We start from the raw sequence: 21,275 nt of genomic DNA on the forward strand, positions 1-21,275 counted from the left end.
CTGCCACATTTTCACATTTTTCTTATATATATATATATATATATATGTAATTTTTTTCAAATATTTTTATGTATTTTTTAAATTTATCAGCATCTTTTGGTGAAAAACACAACCTAATATAGAAAGAAATCGCTAGGGATGTGTCATGGAAGGAACAACAAACAAGAGTGGTCATAACAAGCACAAAATACTTTTGGTCCCAACTTGCCCCTCCCAGCCTCACCATCTTTGGGCTGCTCTGTTGGTGAGCCATGGCCATGGGGTGAAATGTGAAGCTCACAGGGTTTGGTGATAACCCCCCCCCCCCCCCAACCCCCAACCTCCCACCCCACCACTAGGGTTTGGTAGTAGCAGGACAGAAATAGAGGGAGACCGAGAGACACAGAGAGAGAGAGAGAGAGAGAGAGGATACGTGCTGCTGAGAAGATACGGCCTGGAGGGAGGGGGAGGGGGGAGAGTAATTCCTTGGCAGAACCGTCCTACAGGTAGAGAGGGGGGATGGCTACAGGCCACCACGCGGTGGCAGAAGGTAGGCAGAAGAAGAACTGGGTTGTTCCAGCGTTGTTGCCCCCTGTGCTGGTTGTTGTAGTACCACGTACCTTCTGCCTCCCTTCCCTTCTTCTTCTTCCTCTTCTTCTTGCTCGGGGCAGGTGCACCAACGCCAGGCTCACACAACAGCAGGCTGCCTGGCTTAACTCAACACCCCCCCCCCCCCATTGCCCTTGCCCTTCCTCTTTGCCGCACTACTGCTCTCCTGGTTTTAATTCGTCGTCTCGCGTCTTTGCATCCCTCTTTCTCGTCTTCCCTTCCCTTCCTTTAGTGTGCGCCTCAGCTCTAACTTGGCGCCGTAGCTTCCTACTGGCTTGAGGGCGGATTAGTAGAGTGGTCAATGCTGTGGGATGAAGGGAGCCGTGCGTGGCTGTGCAAGACGGTTTGGTACGGGGGATTGGAGGAGGAGGAAGGGTGTGCGTTGTGGTGTGTAGGGGGGGGGGGGAGAAAGAGCGTGTGCTTATGAGGTGGCGAGTTTCGTTCACAGCGGGTTTTGGTTGGATGGTCTAGGGTTGTGTTGATGCGTATTGTTTGCGAGTAGGGGGGAGCGGTAGTGGCGGAGGGGGAATTCGGTTGCTGATTATTCAAACTTGTCTTGAGTGAGCGGGCAGGGGTGGAGTCGAATAGGGCATGGGAGGGTGGTTGGTTCGGCGTGGATGCTCTGATGTGGAGGAGTTCGAGAAGGAGTGGCAAGTAGTGGTTGGCGATTGTGGAGAGGAGTAGCTGCTGGGAATGGCCTTGTGAGGAGTGATATCGCGGTTGTTGAGGTGTTCAGTTGCAATGAATAGGAGTTCGAATAGGGTATTTGTCGTTGGGAGGTGACTTGTTTTTAACGGTGCAGACTGGTATTGGTTGTTGTCATGCTTAGATCTCGGAGGTAAGTATGACCAAAGTTCCCCATTGAAGGAAGCAGTATTTTGTATAACTAAGTTCATCAGAAGGGGTTGAAGCTGCGTCAACCGTGTTGAAGAATATATTTTCTTTTGACCAAACTCAGCACCGGCGAGTGGAGTGCCATTGGTAACTTTCCAAGCGGGAGAGGTCGAGTTACATGTGACACACAATCTGTTTGAGGACTGCATCAATGTGCGGGAGCGATGGGTGACGATTTTTGAAGTAATCCGAACAAAGACCTCGTAACCTAAAGGATCTAGATTTGAAGGAGAGAAAAAAAGCGCTCAGGAAGTTGGAGGGTCTGTTATGCTCGACACAATAGAAGGCGTTTTTTTTCATTTGATGATTATCTGTACCAAGGATTCCTTCATTCTCCGGTGCTCCTGTTGTGAAGAGGAGGCGTAAGTGCTTATTTGCTTCGGCCTCTAGCGTTGGATGATTGTTTAGTTTTGAGACAATAAGGGACGTTGAGAATTGGTCATCGTAGAGCGAATCTGAGGGCGTTTCATTGTTGGGAAGTGACTTGAGGCGGGGGGTCCTCATGCATATAGAGCATTTCCTAGCGAAGGAGCACGGCAGGAACTGTCGTAGGATCTCAATGCCGATGCTCGCGACTGATCACTTTGACAGGCTGCCTGACTCGCTGCTACTTGTGATCTTCAACAAGGTAGCAGACATTAAGGTTCTAGGGAGGTGCTGTGCTGTTTCGAAGAGGTTTCACTCTTTGGCACCATTGGTGGACAACGTTGTGGTGAAGGTTGACTGTGTGATTTCCGGAGAAGAGAATGGTTTAAACGCTAGAGGCAGAGGAATTATCAGTCATTTTGTACGGTTTGTTGTGGGAACTTTAGTAAAACCTCTTCAGGCCTTAACACATCTTTTGGGACCAAAGAAGACTATTCTTGCCGAAGTGTCTCATCATTCTCCGAGTGAGGTTTTGAAAAACTTCAAGGAGATTCAGAACTTGAGAATCGAATTACCTGGTGGAGAACTTGGGATCGAGGATGGTGTGCTATTGAAGTGGAGAGCTGAGTTTGGAAGTACTTTGGAGAGCTGTGTGATACTTGGGGCTGCATCGCTTGTGAAGGTGGAAAAAGAAAAAAAAACAGTTAAACTAGAGGGAGTTCGTCCTTGGTTTCTGAATGGCAGAGACGATGGAGCATCTCAAGTAGCGGCCGAAGATAATAGCGAAACCCCAAGTAATCTCGTGGATGAAAGTGGTACGATTCCTGAGTCTTTCTACACTGATGGTGGACTGAAGGTAAGGGTCGTGTGGACCATTAGCTCTCTTATTGCTGCGTCTGCAAGACACTACCTTCTTCAGCAGATTATATCTGACCATCCGACACTTGAAAGCCTGGTTCTTACGGATGCGGATGGACAAGGTATGCTGTGTATGAACAAAGAGCAATTGAGGGAATTCCGAGACAAGCCTTTGGCAGCCTCTGCGTCATCAAACAGGACTCAAGTGCCTGCTTTGAACATGAAGCTATGGTATGCACCTTACTTGGAGCTTCCGGAAGGAACTGGTTTGAAAGGAGCAACACTGGTGGCTATCAGACCTAGCGAGCAATCTGCTCGCAAGGAAGCAGAGAATTTTGTATCGGGAGCTTTCGAAGAGCCTTTTAAGACTGCAACAAATTTGCTGGTGAAGCGACGAACTTACCTTCTCGAGATGAATTCATTCTGAAACTCATATCGTTGTAACATAGTATATATTGCATGTTCACTTCGGAGCCGCCTCTCATGTATGCCAACCGTACCGACGGAGGATGTGAACTTATCCTCGCTTGTGGCAAAATCTCTATGCTTGTGAAATCATTGCGAGTATGAACGGAAGTAGGAGCTCTCTGTCCCGCATTTGAAGCAGCTGTGGAGTGGAAGGTCTATGATGGGCGAACTGGTGTTTATTTCTCCTGTACAAATTTCAGCAATGCACTTGTCTACAGAGCTTTGCTTACCTGCTGTACAAATTGCAGTGTTCGTGTCCCTACTTAAGCTGTGCCTCATTCGACACATATGTAATGTCGGGAGCAGAAACCTGAGAACAGATTTGACCCACTTGCTTGAAATTTTTCGTCCACCAATGGCGCTATCGAATGGTGAGAACTATTGCTGATTTACAAGTAGAGAGATATTGATGCTCTGAAGTGGCTAGGAAAAAGGAGACGAAGAAGCATTGCATTCGATTAGTCGGAAGAAAATGTGCACATATTATCGGGCTTGCAAAGATATCGACTGATGCAGATCTCCATCAGTGTTTTAGACGGTATGGATTATTCAAAGGCTGATTTGTCTCATACACTCTCTGCCCGGACAGTCATGGCGGAAGCATGCTATTAGGTGCCTTAATAGTCTGCAGTTAGGTCGAAAATCTTCTAGTAATGGGTTTTTGCACATTTTCACTTCTAATTTTACCTGGAAATTTTAGTTCAAGTATGAATATTGAGCTTGGTCCATGTGCAGAAACCCTCCCACCTATCGGTTGATCATGTTCCCTGCCGTAGTTTCCTGTATCCTTCACTACATTGTAGCGTTTATTTCAACTTGGGATCTCAAGTGTGGTATCTAATGTGCAGGATATTCTTCTACGCATCAGGCTTTTAAGCTCCGAGGTCTACTGTAACATATTTTTTGGTCATAAGTTTTTGGCTGACCATGCTCAAGCTGTGTACAGAATTTCCTTTGTCGTGTGCTTCACTTTTTGGATCAACTTAAGTACACTGGTCTGTGGTACCCAGTTTGTTTGTAGGTCCTGTCCATACACTGGGATTGTGTTGCATACGATGATAAAAAACGAGATCGGAATTCTAGTCGGCGTCAAACGTGGGTTTGTTAAGGCGAATCAATCTGCTCCTGGTACTCTCGATCAGTATTACTCTCATTTGAGGAATACAAGAACTTGTATCTGTCATCTGCGACGGTTTCGGTTCCTGCACGATCAAAAATTGATGTCCTCAATCGGAAGGATTGTTCCTGACCTTTCCTTCATGCACTGATCGGTGGAGCTACGTTTCGAGATAGATGATGCCTTTTCGTACGCTCAACTGGTGGTGCTCAGCGTAGGCTTCGGAAGCGGTGCAGCCGCATCCACCCGTAAACATTCATATTATCTTCAACCGCAATGAACTCCTGAGGATATTTTAAAATAAATGTTCTATATGAGAGATCTGACGTCTGAGGTTTCCGTGCACTCCTAATCGCGTAAGAGCATTTTTATTGGATTACGAGAAATCGTGACGATGATAGCTGTAGGTTCTGTGATTCATGTTCCACTATTTGCGCCCTGACATCACATTCCATTCTGGAAACATTCGGGGACGCTAAATGAGTTGAGTGTGGCGGGGGAAATCTTGAGATATTAATAAAAACAAGGAGAGCGAGCGACCGTTCTGGTCTCCGGAAGATGCAAATTCTGTACTGCACAGGTCAGAATTAATTTTCTATTTACGTCTATGCTTAAGGAGTCTGCTGTGGGGCAAACGCGCTGCAGCTCGTAGGTGGGAGTTGATCTTCTATCATCTGCAAAGGTGCATCTTTCTACTCAACTCCCGATCATGCGACTTGTGCAATGGGGAGTGAAGGACGCCAATTTTGTGTATGATGCCACTTGTTTCTTCCAAAACGTTTCCTCCTGCCTTTTCGTACGCTTCCTCCTGTTCAAGTTGCTGGAAGCTAATCCTGGGTAGTGTGGACGAATCTAGTAGTTACCAGTTTCCAGTTTGTGCGAGGTGAAGAGAGGATACCAAGTTGTCTTCCCGGCTATTACTCAGGTTTGTCACCGCGCTTTATTTCCGGAAGAGACTTACGAGAATAGGATGATCATCAAACTGTCGTTTAGACTTTGCATGAAGTGTTCCGATAATTCTCCCAGAGGCTAAAGTTAGCAGTGGCCGACTGAGTCTCTGCATTGCTGGGCTCGAATTAATGCATTCTTAGATTGTGAAATATGCATGTCACTTTTGATAAATCAGAAGAATCTGTGAATCAAAGAAAATTTGAAGCGGATTAAAATAGAGTTTCTTCCCTCTGCTGGCACTCATATGACTGGAATTTTTGGGGGTTCTCGATGTGGATAAGTGAAGTAGAATTTGATTTCCTGGAGCTAAGCTCAGTCTTCCGGCCACAGCGGAGGCATCGTATCCCTGCGAAGCTTGTTCAGCTTTCAGATTGACAGCACCAGAGTCACAGGCGAGGCTCAATTTGTTTCTGAACGCATGTCTTGAAGCTTGTCTCATGCTCGCATCCATAGGATGACCCCGAATCTCTTTACAAAAATCACACTCTTCTTCACCAAGCATTACGGTTGTTCAAAAGCTTGGCTGTAGGTTCCGTTTCTTGAGGTGCTGGATTCGCTTTACTCAAAAATACCCAACAAAGCAATGCTACAGTCTCTGTTGTTGATTGCAAAATTTCAAGGAAAAGATTAGAAGAAAAATCCTCTGCTCTAAGAACGTAAGGCTACGAGTGAAGGATTTGACGGCAATCTGAGCTGGTAAACACTTGAGGAAAGGAATGAGTATCTAATCTCAAATAAAATACTGTCCACACAACCATGCCTTAGATGATATTATGCATGATTTAGAAATAGAAGCTGCGAATGCTTGGATCCTTGAGGCTCCCTCCATTATCCTAGTTTGGCAATAAACTCCACTTGACCAGTTTCCATTGGGTGGCTTGCCCCAACAAGTCCATTAGCAAGCGTTTAGTAGCCGACCGTGTGAAGAAACGACAAAGGACTATCTGGATGAAGAAGGAAGCGGAATTTTATCGTGGATCCGCTTTGGATTCGGAAAACCAACAGCCAACGGTGAGTGATCTTCCAATTAAACACCTGCACAGTTCACATTCTGTGGCCAACATGGGGACTGGGTCCACCCTTCAGGCCACAACGTCGCAACGCGCTTTCCGACGCCGAGCGCGGTGGAGATGAAGCCACTGTTGACAAGACGGACGGAAGCGCGACGTAGACTATAATTAGTGAACGTGTTCCTGTTTTCCGGTAACGGACGGAAAAAGCGGATGGGACTCGACGACGACCTAGTTCCAGGGCATTGACGACACAAGACGAACAGAGCGCTAGCGAGACCTGGCCCGAGACGCTCTTTCATTGCCAAGACAAGCGCGTCGCTTCCTGACACTCCGCTATTGGTCCATCGTTGTTGGTTCTCCAGGGAGTGGAGAGAAAGCCGCGACGCGCCTTTCCCTGGCGGTGAGAGCTTCTCCAGGGCCTTGTTCCTGCCCTCAGGTGCTTTATTCCGACATTGATGGAGTTGATGTTGAAGTGGTGCAACAGTTTGGGCGGGATATCGTCGTGCGCTGTTTGGAGTGCCCGCTTGCTTGCACGCTACTCTGTGATGCTTTGAGAACAAAATTAGATTCGTGGAGGGACACTGCAGGAGTGATTCAGGTCTCTACTTACATATGTGTTTTGAAAAATACTATTCGATTTCGTCTTTGGTGCATTTCTCGTCCAGTCTGAGGCAATCGGTGATCACATTTCGTTGCTTGCGGGGAGCAGGGAGTAGTGAGTGTTAGACTTGCGAGTGCTGATGTGTGGAAATCAACTAGATGTATGGATATCGTTTTATGTGGCCTTGAGATTTTTGGCGGTGAAAATATGTCGACGTTTCTGTGTTTGGTCTTTTTCCGTTGCTTGTAGAGATGACTGTCGCCACTCAGATCCGGACGTTTTCTGTGCTTGCGAGGTGGATGTTCGGTTAGCACACGCAGTGAGATGCATTTTTAAGTGTTCGAGCGTTGACGTGTTTTCCAAGCAATCGTCGTCACAAGCTGGTCCAGCGTTTTTGAATTTCGTGGTAGCATTTGGTGAGGTCTTATAGCGTAGTTAAACTAAGGATCAGCTGAAAATGCATTCTTCCATTACAGGCAGTGAGAAGAAGCTTAGATGTAACCCCAAAATCACGTAATATCCTTCAACAACTGCCAGCTTGCTGCGTAATCTTGATGAAACCCTCGAACTTTATTTTTTAATTTTTTTAAAATAATTAAATTCACTTAAAATTTATCCGAAATGTTAGACCTAGAATTTCCATTTAAGCAAGTGTCTTGGCTGGTTTTGCACTAACTGTCGGTTTTCCACGTTCTTTACTGTAACTGAAATGTGTATGGGGTTTATTATCGTTTGAACAGCGGTTTCGCCGAATGAGCATCTGCATCACATAGTGTTGCATCCAGCAGAGCAGTTCTCTCATATGTTTTTTGAAATTCCTAGTACATTCCTTTCCTCACATACTTTATGTTACTTGACATCTGGTTTTCAAATGGAAACTAATCATGGTTCGAGAGAGGACTTGGGTCATGAGCTATGGATGATTTCATATTCTGTCATCAAGTGCCGTGGAAAGCCTAAAATTCCATTATCATCATGTTGCCCGTTAGGGATTATATCTTTACTTGGTGGGGTTTTGGAAAGCTGGTGCTGGCCTAAGTTTGTTGTATTGTACTCCTAGAACGGCACACGGTCTCATTTGAAGTACTCTTAGAGCAGATAAATTTATTTCTCTTACGCTTTTTTTCATGGAAGATATTCGGTGCTTATTTCATTCTTGAATATAATCAGGATCTGATTCTCGTTTTTATTCTCATTGTCAGGAAGTCAACCTGTCTTTTGTGAACGACCTCGTTTCTCTTCATTTACTTCTTCCCTCCTCGCTGTTCTTTTTAGGTTTTCAAATTTCAAATTTATATATATATATATATATATATATATATATACATATCCAGTGGCGTGTCATAGCTTATGAATTTCAAGAAGTTTGTATTATTTAAAACCGCTTTTTTCTTTCCAAGCATGTTCAGTTTCAATTCTAATTCATATCACCTTCGGCATATTTTTGCGTATGTTCTGCCAGAGTGATGCTTTTGGTGGTGTGTGTAATAACCGTTGAATTTGATTTCTGAATTAATTGCAAGTCAGTACTAGTCCATTTACTCTTAGTTTTGGAAGTAATCTTTTAATATAAAGCATTACCCATGGATTACAACGTCTTATGTTTTGAAGATGCCAGACTGCGTATCTATGCCTATTTCTAGAAATTCCTATTTCAGAATCAGAACAGTTCCCATGTTGACATTACGATATATTTTGTCGTGCAGGTCCCGAACGGAATAGTTCATTGAAGACAATAACCTGATGAGTTTTAAAAGAGGTTGGAGATCAACAAAATCTGCAGTGGCGAGTTTGAAATTCAGTGATCATTTGGAGTCTTGAGACGCGCTTGTTGGAGACACTGATAGTTCTTCGTTTCAATTTTAATACCAGATTCTATTCGGGCGGTGAATACAAGTTCTAAGATGGGGAACGATAATCTTTCATCCCCAGGGTACCGAAGAGGCTCTTCATCCCCCTTTAAAAGAAGCTTATCATCTCCTGACAGTTCATGGCGTTCTCTTGCGAACCGTCACAAGTTCTTACTTTACATGCTCGGGCTTTTGGTAGTGCTTTGTACCATTTACCTCTACTTCGCAATTACTTTGGGGTCAAGTGACTCATGCTCTGGTCTGGGAGGAGCTCAACGTGTGAGTTGTCAAATGCGAGTTGATGCCATGAAAACCGATTCGTTGAAAGCACATCACCGTCGGCTTCTAAGTGTGGAGGACTCTGGTATGTCAATCATTAATTGTCACTTTTTAAAAACCGAAGCGTATATTTTGAATGCGTGCCTTTCACTTAATTGTTATCTCCAAAATTTGTATTAGCATGTAGTGGACAGTTTTAACTAGTATAGTTTCCAATGACAGGTAATAATTAGAACCTACCTTCTCTTGCCCTCAGTATGTTCTGAGTTGAGCTTGAGGCTTATGGTTGCAGGCATCTGAGTCAATTGCTACCATGTGAACTTATGGATGTTAATATTTTGTACAGATTCAATCGAGATCACTGTTGCGAAAGGAAGTGGTAAAGGAAAAATGAAGGAGTTTATGAGCTTTGTGTCTTCTGTTGCGGGCCGGAAGGATTTGAAAGAAAAGTCAGATCAAATGGCGGAGAATGTCGTGACTCTGAATGGGCAGGAGTGGAAAGGTGATATTGCATCATTTAAAACCATGGTGGATTCTGAACTGAAGAGAAAGAAGCCAAGGCGTCCGAAAGCCTCCCATTTGAGAGGTAACTTTTAACGGCGAAGATGTCGGATCACTTGAGACCAGCTGCTTTAGTTGTGTTCGGCTCCGACTTTATGGGATTGTCTCAATGACAAGGGATGTATGAATTTTTTGCACCAACTTCGGATAGATAGGTTACTGCTCTTGAGCAGTACATGGGGGATGATGATCGTGCACAAACTGTACCATCTGTATCTGCAGATGTACTGTTGAGGGTCACTTCGAGGGACTGAGTGATTGCTACCATTGACAATAGTTTAGATCACTTCATGTGGTTTGCTTTCGAAAGAGTGGTCTGTCGACGCTCAGTCTCTCATGCTCAGTCTCTCAGTATGAGCTCGTTATTTGAACGTTAGCCTTGACTGCTGATATATATGCACTTGACCTGTGTAATTACCGAAATGTACACTGGAGAGGTTTTTGAAAACTTTCGAAGTTCAAGCTTAAAGTGGAGGGCATCTTGTGAAAATAGATGCCTCTTGTATTGAACCTTTTTTTCACTATATCATTCTTTTAAATTTTTATAAAGAATTGGATTTCACACAATATCAAAATATATATTATTTAATAGAGAGCATTTTTGACATTGTGAAGAAAAAACATCTTTTCCCGCAATATACGTTACAACACATTGATGCCTAGAGGCACCTTTTTGTCATTAATGTTTATGAATTAATAAACAATATACGCAACTGTATTTTTGGAGAGAAAAAGTAAAATTAAAATATGTTGCTGTAATAGTCAGTAATGTAATTGTTCGTTAATACGCAGACACTTGCAAATAAAAAAGAAAAATGCATAAAAATTTAGATTTTAAATTATTTAGGACCGAACTTGTGGTATTAAGAAGCAATTCTATAACTTGATTTTCACATAACTTTCGGTTCCAACACACTTTTCAGAAATCAACTAACCAAGTTCATTCTCACAAACAAGATTCTATGATGAATATTTTATTATCAAAAATTCTTAAACTTTCAGTTTTGTGAGACTAAGACATTCTAAAATGCATTTTTTTGAAACATTCTCCAATTTAATGCATGGACGAGATGAAAACATTAAATGACTCTTTAATCAATTAATTATTGTTTTTAGAAAATTCATTAATATCACTATATATTTTTTAATGTAATAAAAAAGTTTTATTTTCAATTCATTTTACACATTGATAAATTTAGTATTTTTGTTTTACCACATTGGTATTTTATTATATACGATATCTCAGAGCGATATGGCTGACGCCATGGTCCCCCAAGGACGACGTCATGGTCCCATCCCCAAGTCCACGTGGACTGCATCCATCTAAAACATTCATCCAATATATCAATCGTTACATATCATCCACTCATCCATCCATCCCACATCTATCCATCCGTCCATCCATTCAGGTTTCGGGAGGGGACGCCACACGAGCATGTCGACCTCGGAGGGGGGCGATGGAAGAGAGCCCTTGGATTTGGATTGTATTTGTATTGTGGCCACTGTTCGGAGTCGGTGCCCTTGTGCTGCCGCGGAGTAGAGAGCCTTGGCCCTGCACCATGGCTGCGGAAATCGATACCAGTTACCTCAGCCTCACTGCTCTCATCACGGTGTCTTTTCCAGCTCCACACCTTGTTTGTTTCTTCTTCGTCGCCGGGATGAGCTTTGAAGTGCTGTTTTGCATTGCTCTGCGTTGGGGTTTTACTGTTACTTAGACAAGCATTTGGACTTGGATCAAACGATTGTTTCATATCACGGGAGCTGAAGGTCGTTCGAGGATGACGATAGGGTCGTTTTTGCATTCTTGCCGCTGCCGTGTGTGTCTAGTAAATGTCGTTGGTAGTAGCGTAATGACGAGCTCTGAGACTACTGAGATTGGTTTGAATGACAGGTTTTAATTTCGCTTCTATTATAGGGTCTAGGGTAGCTACCGAGTAGAATCTATTGGTCAGAGTGATGAAGCGTATTCGTATGCGGGGTCGAGTTTCATCGTGATGAATTCTCGTTGAGGTGTTTATGCTACGTTGGATAGGCCCTCTCTCATGCCTTTTTTGTAGCCTTGAGTCGTATCTCGCCATTCGCAACTCTAGACTTCGAGGTGTTCTATGTGCATGCTGCGCTCCATGCTATGACGTGATTATTGCAGCATTTGCAATCCCTGGCCCTGCTGCAATGAGACGTGCTTATTTGTCTGAACAGATACACTAGCGTTCGTCTGAACCTTGAGCAGGATGCCAGCCTTATTTGGCAGTTTGTGTTTCGTTATGTTCACGGTTCGTGCGGTTGCCAATAAAGGTCACGTGGTCATACTTGATCAACTTGGCAACCACATTTACATACGCATGAGAAAATCACTCTGGTAAATTAGTTTGGATTTCATTGTTGATTACAGGAGCGTTCGGTTGACTGATGGTTACCTTCATCGAATCGTTTCTAGAAAGGGGAAAAGAAAGAAGAGACTGAGTTGTGTACTTCCGTTTGCCCTAGTTCGAATGTTTGCGCATAAAACTTGACGCAACCACATGCTTCTGCTACGCTTAGAAGTGGAATATTTGAAAAGCTATACTGCTCCTTTCACACGAATCACTTTTTCTTGTGGACAAGATGTCCTCGTAAACTAATTCCTCACTGAATTGATGCAAGTCGAAGGTCCTCACTTTCTTTCAGCCAATTGTTTTTGCAGGCTGTGTTCCAATTTACATTTTTTGTTCTTGCAGCAACATTGAAGATTGACAAAGTTACAGATTTTGCAGGTAATGCTATCCATAATTCTCTGAACTGAAGTTTCTTCTGCCTCTTGAAATAAATGAATGCAGTCTTCGAACTTCCTTGGAGTCGATCGAATTCATCCTAAATTTTAGTAATGTCGTTTGTTTCTTGGCATAAACATTGAGAGAGTAGAAATCCATAAATGGTGCTTGCAATGTTAATTATTGCACACAGCATTCTGTTCTGACTCGGACGTACTTTAGTGCATAAAAGATGCTCGATATTCTAACTTTCGAATTTCTCTTTACGGACCAGGTGTGTTCAATTTCGTCGTACTTGCTGTTACGACCTTCTATCTTAATGGCACACTATACCTCCGCCAGGTCAGTCAGGGCGAATTCCGCAGTAATCCATTCTCTTTTAATTGTGTCGAAATGCCACCCTGAGTTTCTTCTATTCAGAAATCATGCTATATATGAACTCTGCAAAGAGAATAGAGCTCGAGTGAAGGTGCTTGACATGTTACGGGTATCTCGGATGCGGGGTTACAGATAGTGTTGACATGCTTAGTTGTGACGTGGGGCCTCCGGTTGTCAATCTTTCTTCTCTTGAGGTACGAAATCCCACTCGCTCCAAAGTGAATTGGGCTTCAACTACACACGATTGCGTTTTATTTGTTTATATATTTTTCTTCGTTATTTTATATGTCGTATAGACTGATGCCCGCTAACAATGAGTTCGGATCGAGGACTATACAGAGTGCAATGTCAGTTCTTCCAGTTACAGGTCGTTCAAGTTTTAAGGTGCCTTTCCGTCGAGGGTTGTACGTCATTGTACTAATGCAAGTGCATGTGCTCCATTTTTGGGACATTTTCAGTTTCATAATTGTGTGATTGCGAATCTTCATAAATATTGATTTAAATAGTTGTATGCTTTATTGATCAATGACGGCTCATGTTGGTGTATGGAAATCGTTTAAAGCTTAAGCGTTTTTATCACTCGTTGTGGATTTGGAGGCAGGATTCTAGAATGGGGTGAAGACAAGCGCATGGATGACAGGCGAGGCCATGTTGCTAGATTTGCTGTATTTTGGACTGTACAGGTATGAATCCTCAATTGAGCCATTTTTATCTGATAACTACGATGCTTCTCATAAGAGCTTTCTGTATTTGATTATCTTGTAGAGAGGTTCAGCAATATTTAATCATATCAACTCGGATACCTTCATCCTGTGACATGCATATGTCCTGGCTAATACTTCTGAGGTGTCTGATGACAGGGCATATGGGTGTGGACTGTATCCCTCCCAGTTACCGTTGTGAACGGAATCGTAACCCGAAATCCAGAAATTCAAATGACCGATATGTTGGGCTGGACTATGTGGGGCATTGGCTTTATCATTGAAGCAATCGGCGACCAGCAGAAGCTTCGTTTCAAAAGAAATCCAGCGTCTGCGCATAGGTGGTGTGACGTTGGTGTGTGGAAGTGGACTCGGCACCCGAACTACTTCGGAGAGGTATTTAGATGCCTTACTGGTTGAGTGTGCAGGTATTGTGGTATGGATCGAGGCTCCATTTGCATAGGATGTAGACGATAAGACGTTTTGTAGTCGAGTCTCAACATTAAAAGTAATCAACTCGGTTCATTTGCCTTAGATTGGAGCATCGTTTTCCCTCTCACTCAAGTTTTTGAGATTAACACTTTCCTATCGCGGGACAGATTCTTTTATGGAATGGAATCTTCGTGTCTACTACGTCAGTGCTGGAAGGTGGTCAATGGGGGGCTATAGCCAGTCCAATCTTCATCACCCTCCTTCTCCTCTTTGTCAGCGGCATTCCACTTCTCGAGGTTGTCACTTTTTCACTTATTTCTCTGATTTTCATTTCTTTGTTGCAATATCATTTCCCTTTCTACTTCAAGTCGCACCTACAATATGGTTTTTCTGCCGTTAAAGACAATCCTAATCTACTTACAAGCGCAGAAGTCAAAACTCCCACCATTTCCTTCTGATGTCTATATCTTGGTATTTGCAAGAAGCTAGTCAGCTAACTTTCTATTGTGGATTGGAGCAGGTATCAGCCGATGAGAAGCATGGAGGAAATCCTGAGTACCGTGCGTATAAAAATAGAACGAGGTACTGTTTATGGGGTTCTTTGTATTGGTTATTTAGAATTTGTATCAGGATGTCACTAAAATCAGAACAGGTATCTTGATTATAAGCTGTAAATCGAAGGGAAATTGTGGAGAAGTTTTGGGTTACGGATTGGAATTATCTGTCATTTTACAGTATCAACCTATCTACATTTTATTATTATTAGTCTGAAGTATTCTGTAACTTCTTTACACACCAACCCCGTCGCGCATGCATTTATAATGAACTGTATGGTGTGACAGCCCTCTCATTCCACTTCCACCTGCTCTCTACGGGAGTCTTCCGAAGTTCTTGAAGGCTATGTTTCTCTTTGAGTTCCCGCTGTACAATAATATCAAGCTGGCTGCAGGTAATGAGTGACTACCACCCGAGAACTAATTTTTAGATTAATTTTCTCACTTTTGTGTCCAGTGATTTGTTAAAGATTACCGATACTTTCTTTCAAGAGGTCAGCTGGGTTTTGTGGCATGTGGTGACATATTGCTATGCGCTACTCTCTTGACTGCCATAAGTGCTCTGCTAGCTTCATTTTCTGTAGAGGCCATTGGAGGATATCATTACATGGCTGGAAATTACCTTTGGTGTGATTACATGTTTCATGTATTCGTTGCCGTCATCTAAACTAAGATGTGAATTTTGACAGATTAGGAGATCAGCTCACACATGGGCATCGCCTGGGGAGCTCTACATTATGGACATGGGTTTCGTGAACTCGCTGAACACAGTGTACATCTCAAGACAAGAGTAGTTAACGATAGCAGGTATGGTTGTATTAGTCTTGATATCAGAGAAGCAAAGAAATCACCTCTACTTGGAGTATCATTGTTTATCTGGTTTACCATGACTTTTGCACTGGTTGGTATTCAGCTCAATGTTTCGCCTATGGAGTATTTAGATACTCGTGTTTCACTTTCCTCATTTGCTCTGAATGTTGCCAGCTAACAGAAGGTTCTTCTTTTTCTTATGCCTTTTTAAAGTTTTCTTTACTGCCAAGTGTGTTCAACCTTCGTCTATATTCTCCTACTTTCTTTGATGATTATAATGTTGGCGAATCTCCATATGCACCAAGGATCATATCCTGTCAGACACCTGTCAAGTCTGCAGCATGTTCAGGCTTTGCAAATGCATAAATTTCTAATTTTAAGAAAATCCAATTCAACTCCTGGTTTTTATGCGCTTTTGGAGTTTGGCTATCCCTTCGCAGACGTGTATTTATTTACTTAGATGTTCTCAAATCGCACCTGATAAGTTGGATTACGTTGGATCCTTCAAAGTCGCATCCTTGACTGTCAAACTAAGTTGTTATCAAATGTCAATGAATTCAACTTAGTTTCCATTTTTTATAGCTCAAAAGAAGAATTTCTCCTTTTTCTGTTAGGATTTTTTAATAAAGAAATAATTTCCATCCATTCCACAAATACATATCGCCTAACAAATCTTTGAATTTTATTTGAATTGAGTAATACTATTGCGGCATTTTATTTCCATTTTTATCAAACTTTGTTCCACTACTTCACTAGCACGAACATATATATATATATATATATATATATATATAAATAATTTATATTCAAATGCTGACAGTTTCATCCTGGCAATTGAGAGTCTTAAACACTCTCAGCTTACTCCGTTCATGGCTAATTTGAAGTCCATGTTGGACAGCTTTGTAGTGCCCAGTAAAAGAAGGCTAGTACAAGAGTGGAGAAACGGAGCTGCCAAATTTGAATGAAAAATAGCCCAAAAGACTTGAAAACGTGCCTCGACCTTCGGCAACTTTCCATGGTTTGCTCGTTCACCGCATTGACTTGGTGTTCATTTTAGCAGAAGCTGGAAAACCTTCGCTTCTGCTTCCAGAAGAAATAGAGGCGGTCAGATATGTTTGTAAGAGACACGTATTTACACTGGGTCACCAATTCCCACCCGGCTGATTTTATGTTGGAGCGTCGAAGTCCAGTGAAGACAAATGCAGAAGTCCTGTTTTGACCATACAAAACAAATTTAGCCTGCTTTCGTTGTTATTTGAGGAATACCTGGCCTTCTAACTAGCTTCTCATGTATGGATCAAGCGCTGACGAGGCATTGGAAAACAGGTGAAGTAGGGAGTGGACCGGTTGACTAATCATTGACGACTTTTCTGTACAATTATTCAAGCATAATAGAAGTTCATCAATCAGCCGATTCTAACATCCTTACCGCCGTTCTAGGTTTTGCAACTGTAACCATTCTGTGTTCTTAATTTTGTGGGTCTCTTTTGACCAGGAGACGCGACGAAATCCCAACGAGGGTTTGGTCAATTCCTGCAAGAATGCGAAGAAGGTTGAAGTTGATGAAGTCAAAGTAGGATCTCTACTTTATGGAATATGAGGACTAGTGGTTTGATTGTTGACTTGACCTGAGACTAAAGGGCAGAACACCGGATGATCGTTGGGTTGTTGCCTAATTTCAAATGAAGGGGACCATTGAACAAAATCGCTTCCCCTGTAACGAAACAGGCGCTGCTAACTGAGTCTGATTCTGTATACCGCTTTGCTCGCTTTTTATAATGCTGAGTCAATAGAAGGCATCGATACCCAACTTGAGAAGTTCATCCATCGAGCCTTGTCCCCAAAACCAAGCCCACATCTAGCAAAAGTCTGCACAAAGTTCTGGGATGTCTTCGGAATAGGACCAGAGATCTAGGTTCTGGGTCGACACTCTCAAGGACGACTCTGTTCGTAGCAGAAATGCCTCAGAGCACACGCCTGTTCTGTCGCATTTGACGCACTGCACGAGCTGTTGCATCGTTTAAGCGCTTTTAGTGCGGCTATCTGCGGAGGTTTGTCCTGCAGGCGATTACCCAGGTTACCCAGCACCGAGAACCAGAGTTTGAGTTGACGAAAGAGGTGGTAGCTATGGCGGAGAAAAAGGTTTTCACTTTGGAGGAGGTGTCGGGGCACAACCACGCCAGAGATTGCTGGCTCGTCATCGGCGGGAAGGTGAGCTGTGGGTCTTGTGCTGGAGCTTTGTATCTGGGCTCGGTTTGTGGCGTTCTGAAGAATGGCTTTGTGTAGATCCGGGTAGGGAGATGTTGTGGTGTTCCTGGGGATTGCTTAATGGTTTGCGATTCGTTGTATCACTGTGAAACTGTGGTGGAGCAATGTGAAACTTATGATTGTGCTGTTCGATGGAATGAGCGTTGCGGGTCATGGGATATTATCTCGTGTACTTAGGGCTTGATTGTACATTTGGTATATGTCGATTGTATTTTTTGGCTTTTATGTTGTGGATTTACCAGCTGCTGCGCCGGAAGGTGTTACGAGTTTTGTGTGAGAACTAGTCATTGATGCCTGTGTTTTTTTTAGTATTTTGATTAGGTGTGATCCCTGCCTCTGTGTTTCTTGTCATGCTTTTTTCTTCCATGGGAAAATCCGATTTGGACGCTGCTGTTCCGAGGTTGCGCTGTATGCGGCTTAGTTACTCAACAGTACCAGAAGTAATGTATGAGCGGATTTATTTATTTATTTATTTTCTTCTTCTTTCTTTTCTTTTCTTTTCAACTTTTTATTTTATAGGTGAAGTTAATTCACTGAATAGAGTCAGCATAGATTGATCGTAAGCGGCAGTTTCGTTAAACGTTCTGGCCTGTCCAGCGAGTTTAGGTCTTTCTTGAAATGTTCGAATATAAAGCATTAACTAGCTTCCTTCTAAATTCACTGTCTTGCAATCCGGACAGCCGAAGATGACATCCAGAACCTGCTGTGATGGTTCTATTGTCGTTTTTGTCGACGTATATGGCTCGAGAGTACAGTTTCTTGACAGGGAAAAAGGATTGTCGCCGTGTTTGATTGAACCTCCCCTTTATGGGGATATTCTATTGCTTCATAATGAGTGCGATTAGTTTATTGGGCATATTTTTTTGGGTGAGCATTGCTCTTTATTGCTGGATTTCAGTGTTGTTTCTCCTAGTGATGCATTAGATGGTTCAATCCATCGAACTTGTTTTTCACCTGTTCCCTGATCGTGAGTGCATGGTGCAATGTTGAACCTCTATGAAAGAGTCAAGTTCTAATTGCCATTCATCTTTGTCTTACAGTCTCTGTCTGATGCATGAAGAATAGCAGCTAGTTTTACTACTATGTTCTCGATTGTATATAGAGGTCAATTATTGGCATGTTGTGACTGTAGTAATAGCCAGAGCGTATTTTTTTCAAAGATATTGCGTTGCTCCATGGTCCTAGGTTTATGATGTTACCAAGTTCCTTGAAGACCACCCAGGAGGTGACGAAGTTCTCCTCTCAGCTACTGGTATGTGCTCATAATCTTTAATACCATCTTTGTTGTTTTTGGCTTTCAGTGCTTAAAATGAATGCACTCTTCTGTTGAATATTTTGTATGGGATTTATATGAAATTCATGAAATGTATTTGTTTTACGTTCAATGTATTTTTTTTTTGTCTTTTTTTAAAAAACTAGGTGGGCGGGGAAAGGTAAGGTAGGTGCAGGTTGTATGGGAAGGGTATACTGCACGATGGTACTGAATTATGGTAGGAAACAAGGATGCATGCAATTACAGCAGTGAGACAGTTGTTCTAATGCTCTTACTTTATGGATTTCAGGGAAGGATGCCACCGACGACTTTGAGGATGTTGGTCACAGCACCAGTGCAAGAGTACTGATGGATGAATACTACGTTGGGGAAATCGACCCTTCCTCCTTTCCTGACAAGCCTACATTCACGCCTGCCAAGCAAGCTACGTATAACCACGACAAGAGCTTCGAATTTCTTATCAAGATATTGCAGTTCGTTGTACCTCTTGCCATTTTTGCGCTGGCAATTGCTGTGCGGTTTCTCACAAAGAACGAAGACGTCAAGAGCATGTAAAAGGTATTTGTCCCCATTCTTAGTTTGTCATCATAGTATTGCTTGCTGTGGAGATATCTAGTATTATGTGCGTTGGAGATTTAACAATACCAGAAGTCTCTTTGTATAACAGCAGGGTGGATAGATATATACTGGATAGAGATAGAGTGCTTTACCACTAATCATGTAGGGTTGTAGCAATCAAAACTTGCATGGAGGGGCATCGATTTGACTCGCAAATGAAGGACATGTCTCTTCATCTGCATCACAATAATGTTTTTTCAAGGTTTTTGGTTGACTTGCTCTAGTACATTCACGAACACTATTTTCCAGATAGATGTGCCGAAGCATGTGCTTTTCACTATACTTATTCTTTGCACTTTAACTTTCAATTTATTGATTTATTTCCTTTTTTTTGACATGCATGGATCTGTTGGAACATCGAAAAAACAATTAGTAACAAACCATCTTCTCTTAGGATATACTTGTTTTAAATCACATTTGAATATGTCTTTTCTTTTAATATTTGTTCCTATTAATGAAATAATATAATAAAAATTTAATTGATGTAGTAATTATTTATTGCAATAAATTGAAATAAGTCTCATTTAGAAAAAAATTTGAGATGTTTTTTTTAAGGATTATGTAGATGAGATATAATTTGTAAATATTTAATATTAGTAATGACAAGTAGGTATTCTATCTTATTACAATATATAAGAGTTATTGATAATTAATAAAAATTACTAATAAAGTACATATTTGATTAACTTCATTTGACTTACATTTCTTGTCATCCAAATATTGTTTTGAAGTAGATTTTGTAATTAAGTTCTCTCATGTGGTTTAAAATAAATGTGTTCTATGCTTTAGTAATTGTGTCTTGTGGTCCTATCTTTATTAAGGACATATAAAAAATCAAATAAAGAATCAACATAAGAGTATAAAAAAAAACATAACAAAATTAGCAAATTTGTTATGTTTTTAATTAAATTCAGTGAAACCTTATCTAACATAAATCCTTATACATGAAGAGCATCTTTATGGTTGTTGAAGAAGCTTTATTGACTTATTGAATGAAAGAAAATCATAGAAAATTTGTGATGGAATTGCAAAGGTTAGAATGGCTTATCTTGTCATGTACAAACTATTAGTTTGTTTTGTAGATAGAAGATTCTTTAAAAAAAAAGAAAATTTAGATAACTGGTCCTTTTGACAATATACAAGGCAACATTGTAAGGAAAAAAGTATTTTTGGCTCAAATAGTGGTTAAAAGAATATGTTGGTGCCATTAAGTTAGTTGCCAAGTATTTGTTAGTAGAAGATTAGGCACCTTTTGTCAAGGACAAGAACTTGATAAAAACAAATAAACAAGTGAGACTTTTCTCAAAGAAAGATGAAAAAATAGAAATAACTAAATATGTACATTAAGAAAGAAATTGGAATGGCTATTGCCAAAAGATAAGAAAACTAAAGATCCTTGAAACTAGACTAGAAGCAAGAAAGGAATTGACAAGAGTGAAGAAGGCTTCACTCTTGCCTCTATATATACTATCTACATAGGAACTATGTGGCGACATTCTATAGGACCTCCAAAAACGTATTGATTTTGTACAACACGTATCTTAACTTGCAAGGCAAGTTTTTTTTATGGGCGCGACATAGTTAGCTTGTTCCACAAGCTACCAACATGTGTGGCACATGGTTAACTTGTTGACCAAGTTTCTAACCTACCAATCAAATATAAACACATGTAAAGTCAAAGCAGCGTCTATAAAGCTTTTAGGAAGCTTCTCTAGACGATATTATGAAATTAATCAAGGTTTACATACTTCTACCTATTCATATCACCTAAATAACAATTACAGTAAATATATGTCCGTGATATTATCTCCCTTTCTACGGACAAGTTCCACAAGGAGTGATGATTACATGTCGAGGAAGTCTAAGATGTAGCGAATTATATTTGTCACATATTCTGATCTTTTTTCTCTTCAAAGATGATTGATAGGGCCTCTCAAACATCGAT

General features: G+C 41.6%; 4 protein-coding genes across 8 annotated transcripts; all 4 read left to right on the forward strand.

Annotated features, from left to right (window-relative positions):
• Positions 1-616: 616 nt before the first annotated feature.
• On the forward strand, positions 617-4,893 carry LOC112288044 (F-box protein At5g46170). Its single transcript, XM_024531822.3, has 2 exons — positions 617-3,712; positions 4,023-4,893. Exon 1 carries the CDS (start codon positions 1,985-1,987, stop codon positions 3,131-3,133), a length of 1,149 nt encoding a protein of 382 aa, XP_024387590.1. The 5' UTR covers positions 617-1,984; the 3' UTR covers positions 3,134-3,712; positions 4,023-4,893.
• A 713-nt stretch (positions 4,894-5,606) lies between these two features.
• On the forward strand, positions 5,607-10,113 carry LOC112288046 (uncharacterized). 5 transcript variants are annotated; one of them, XM_090253651.1, is made up of 4 exons: positions 7,026-7,401; positions 7,597-7,677; positions 8,563-9,070; positions 9,332-10,113. In XM_090253651.1, exons 3-4 carry the CDS (start codon positions 8,761-8,763, stop codon positions 9,580-9,582), a joined length of 561 nt encoding a protein of 186 aa, XP_090109777.1. In that variant the 5' UTR covers positions 7,026-7,401; positions 7,597-7,677; positions 8,563-8,760; the 3' UTR covers positions 9,583-10,113. The 5 variants fall into 5 exon arrangements, with proteins under 5 accessions (XP_024387593.1, XP_024387592.1, XP_090109778.1 ...); XM_024531825.3 differs by lacking the exons at positions 7,026-7,401; positions 7,597-7,677 and adding an exon at positions 5,607-6,691; XM_024531824.3 differs by lacking the exons at positions 7,026-7,401; positions 7,597-7,677 and adding an exon at positions 6,719-6,853.
• Positions 10,114-10,988: 875 nt separating this feature from the next.
• On the forward strand, positions 10,989-15,279 carry LOC112288045 (uncharacterized). Its single transcript, XM_024531823.2, has 10 exons — positions 10,989-11,156; positions 12,230-12,299; positions 12,571-12,638; positions 12,807-12,868; positions 13,276-13,357; positions 13,535-13,771; positions 13,975-14,103; positions 14,328-14,389; positions 14,650-14,756; positions 15,051-15,279. Exons 1-10 carry the CDS (start codon positions 11,004-11,006, stop codon positions 15,053-15,055), a joined length of 975 nt encoding a protein of 324 aa, XP_024387591.1. The 5' UTR covers positions 10,989-11,003; the 3' UTR covers positions 15,056-15,279.
• A 1,892-nt stretch (positions 15,280-17,171) lies between these two features.
• LOC112288047 (cytochrome b5) lies at positions 17,172-19,578 on the forward strand. Its single transcript, XM_024531826.3, has 3 exons — positions 17,172-17,382; positions 18,625-18,691; positions 19,002-19,578. The coding sequence occupies exons 1-3, from the start codon at positions 17,299-17,301 to the stop codon at positions 19,265-19,267; spliced, it is 417 nt and encodes a 138-aa protein (XP_024387594.1). The 5' UTR covers positions 17,172-17,298; the 3' UTR covers positions 19,268-19,578.
• The last annotated feature ends 1,697 nt before the right edge of the window (positions 19,579-21,275 follow it).

Source organism: Physcomitrium patens, chromosome 10, assembly GCF_059467195.1.
Source record: "Physcomitrium patens ecotype Gransden chromosome 10, ASM5946719v1, whole genome shotgun sequence".
Taxonomy (NCBI): Eukaryota; Viridiplantae; Streptophyta; class Bryopsida; order Funariales; family Funariaceae; genus Physcomitrium; species Physcomitrium patens.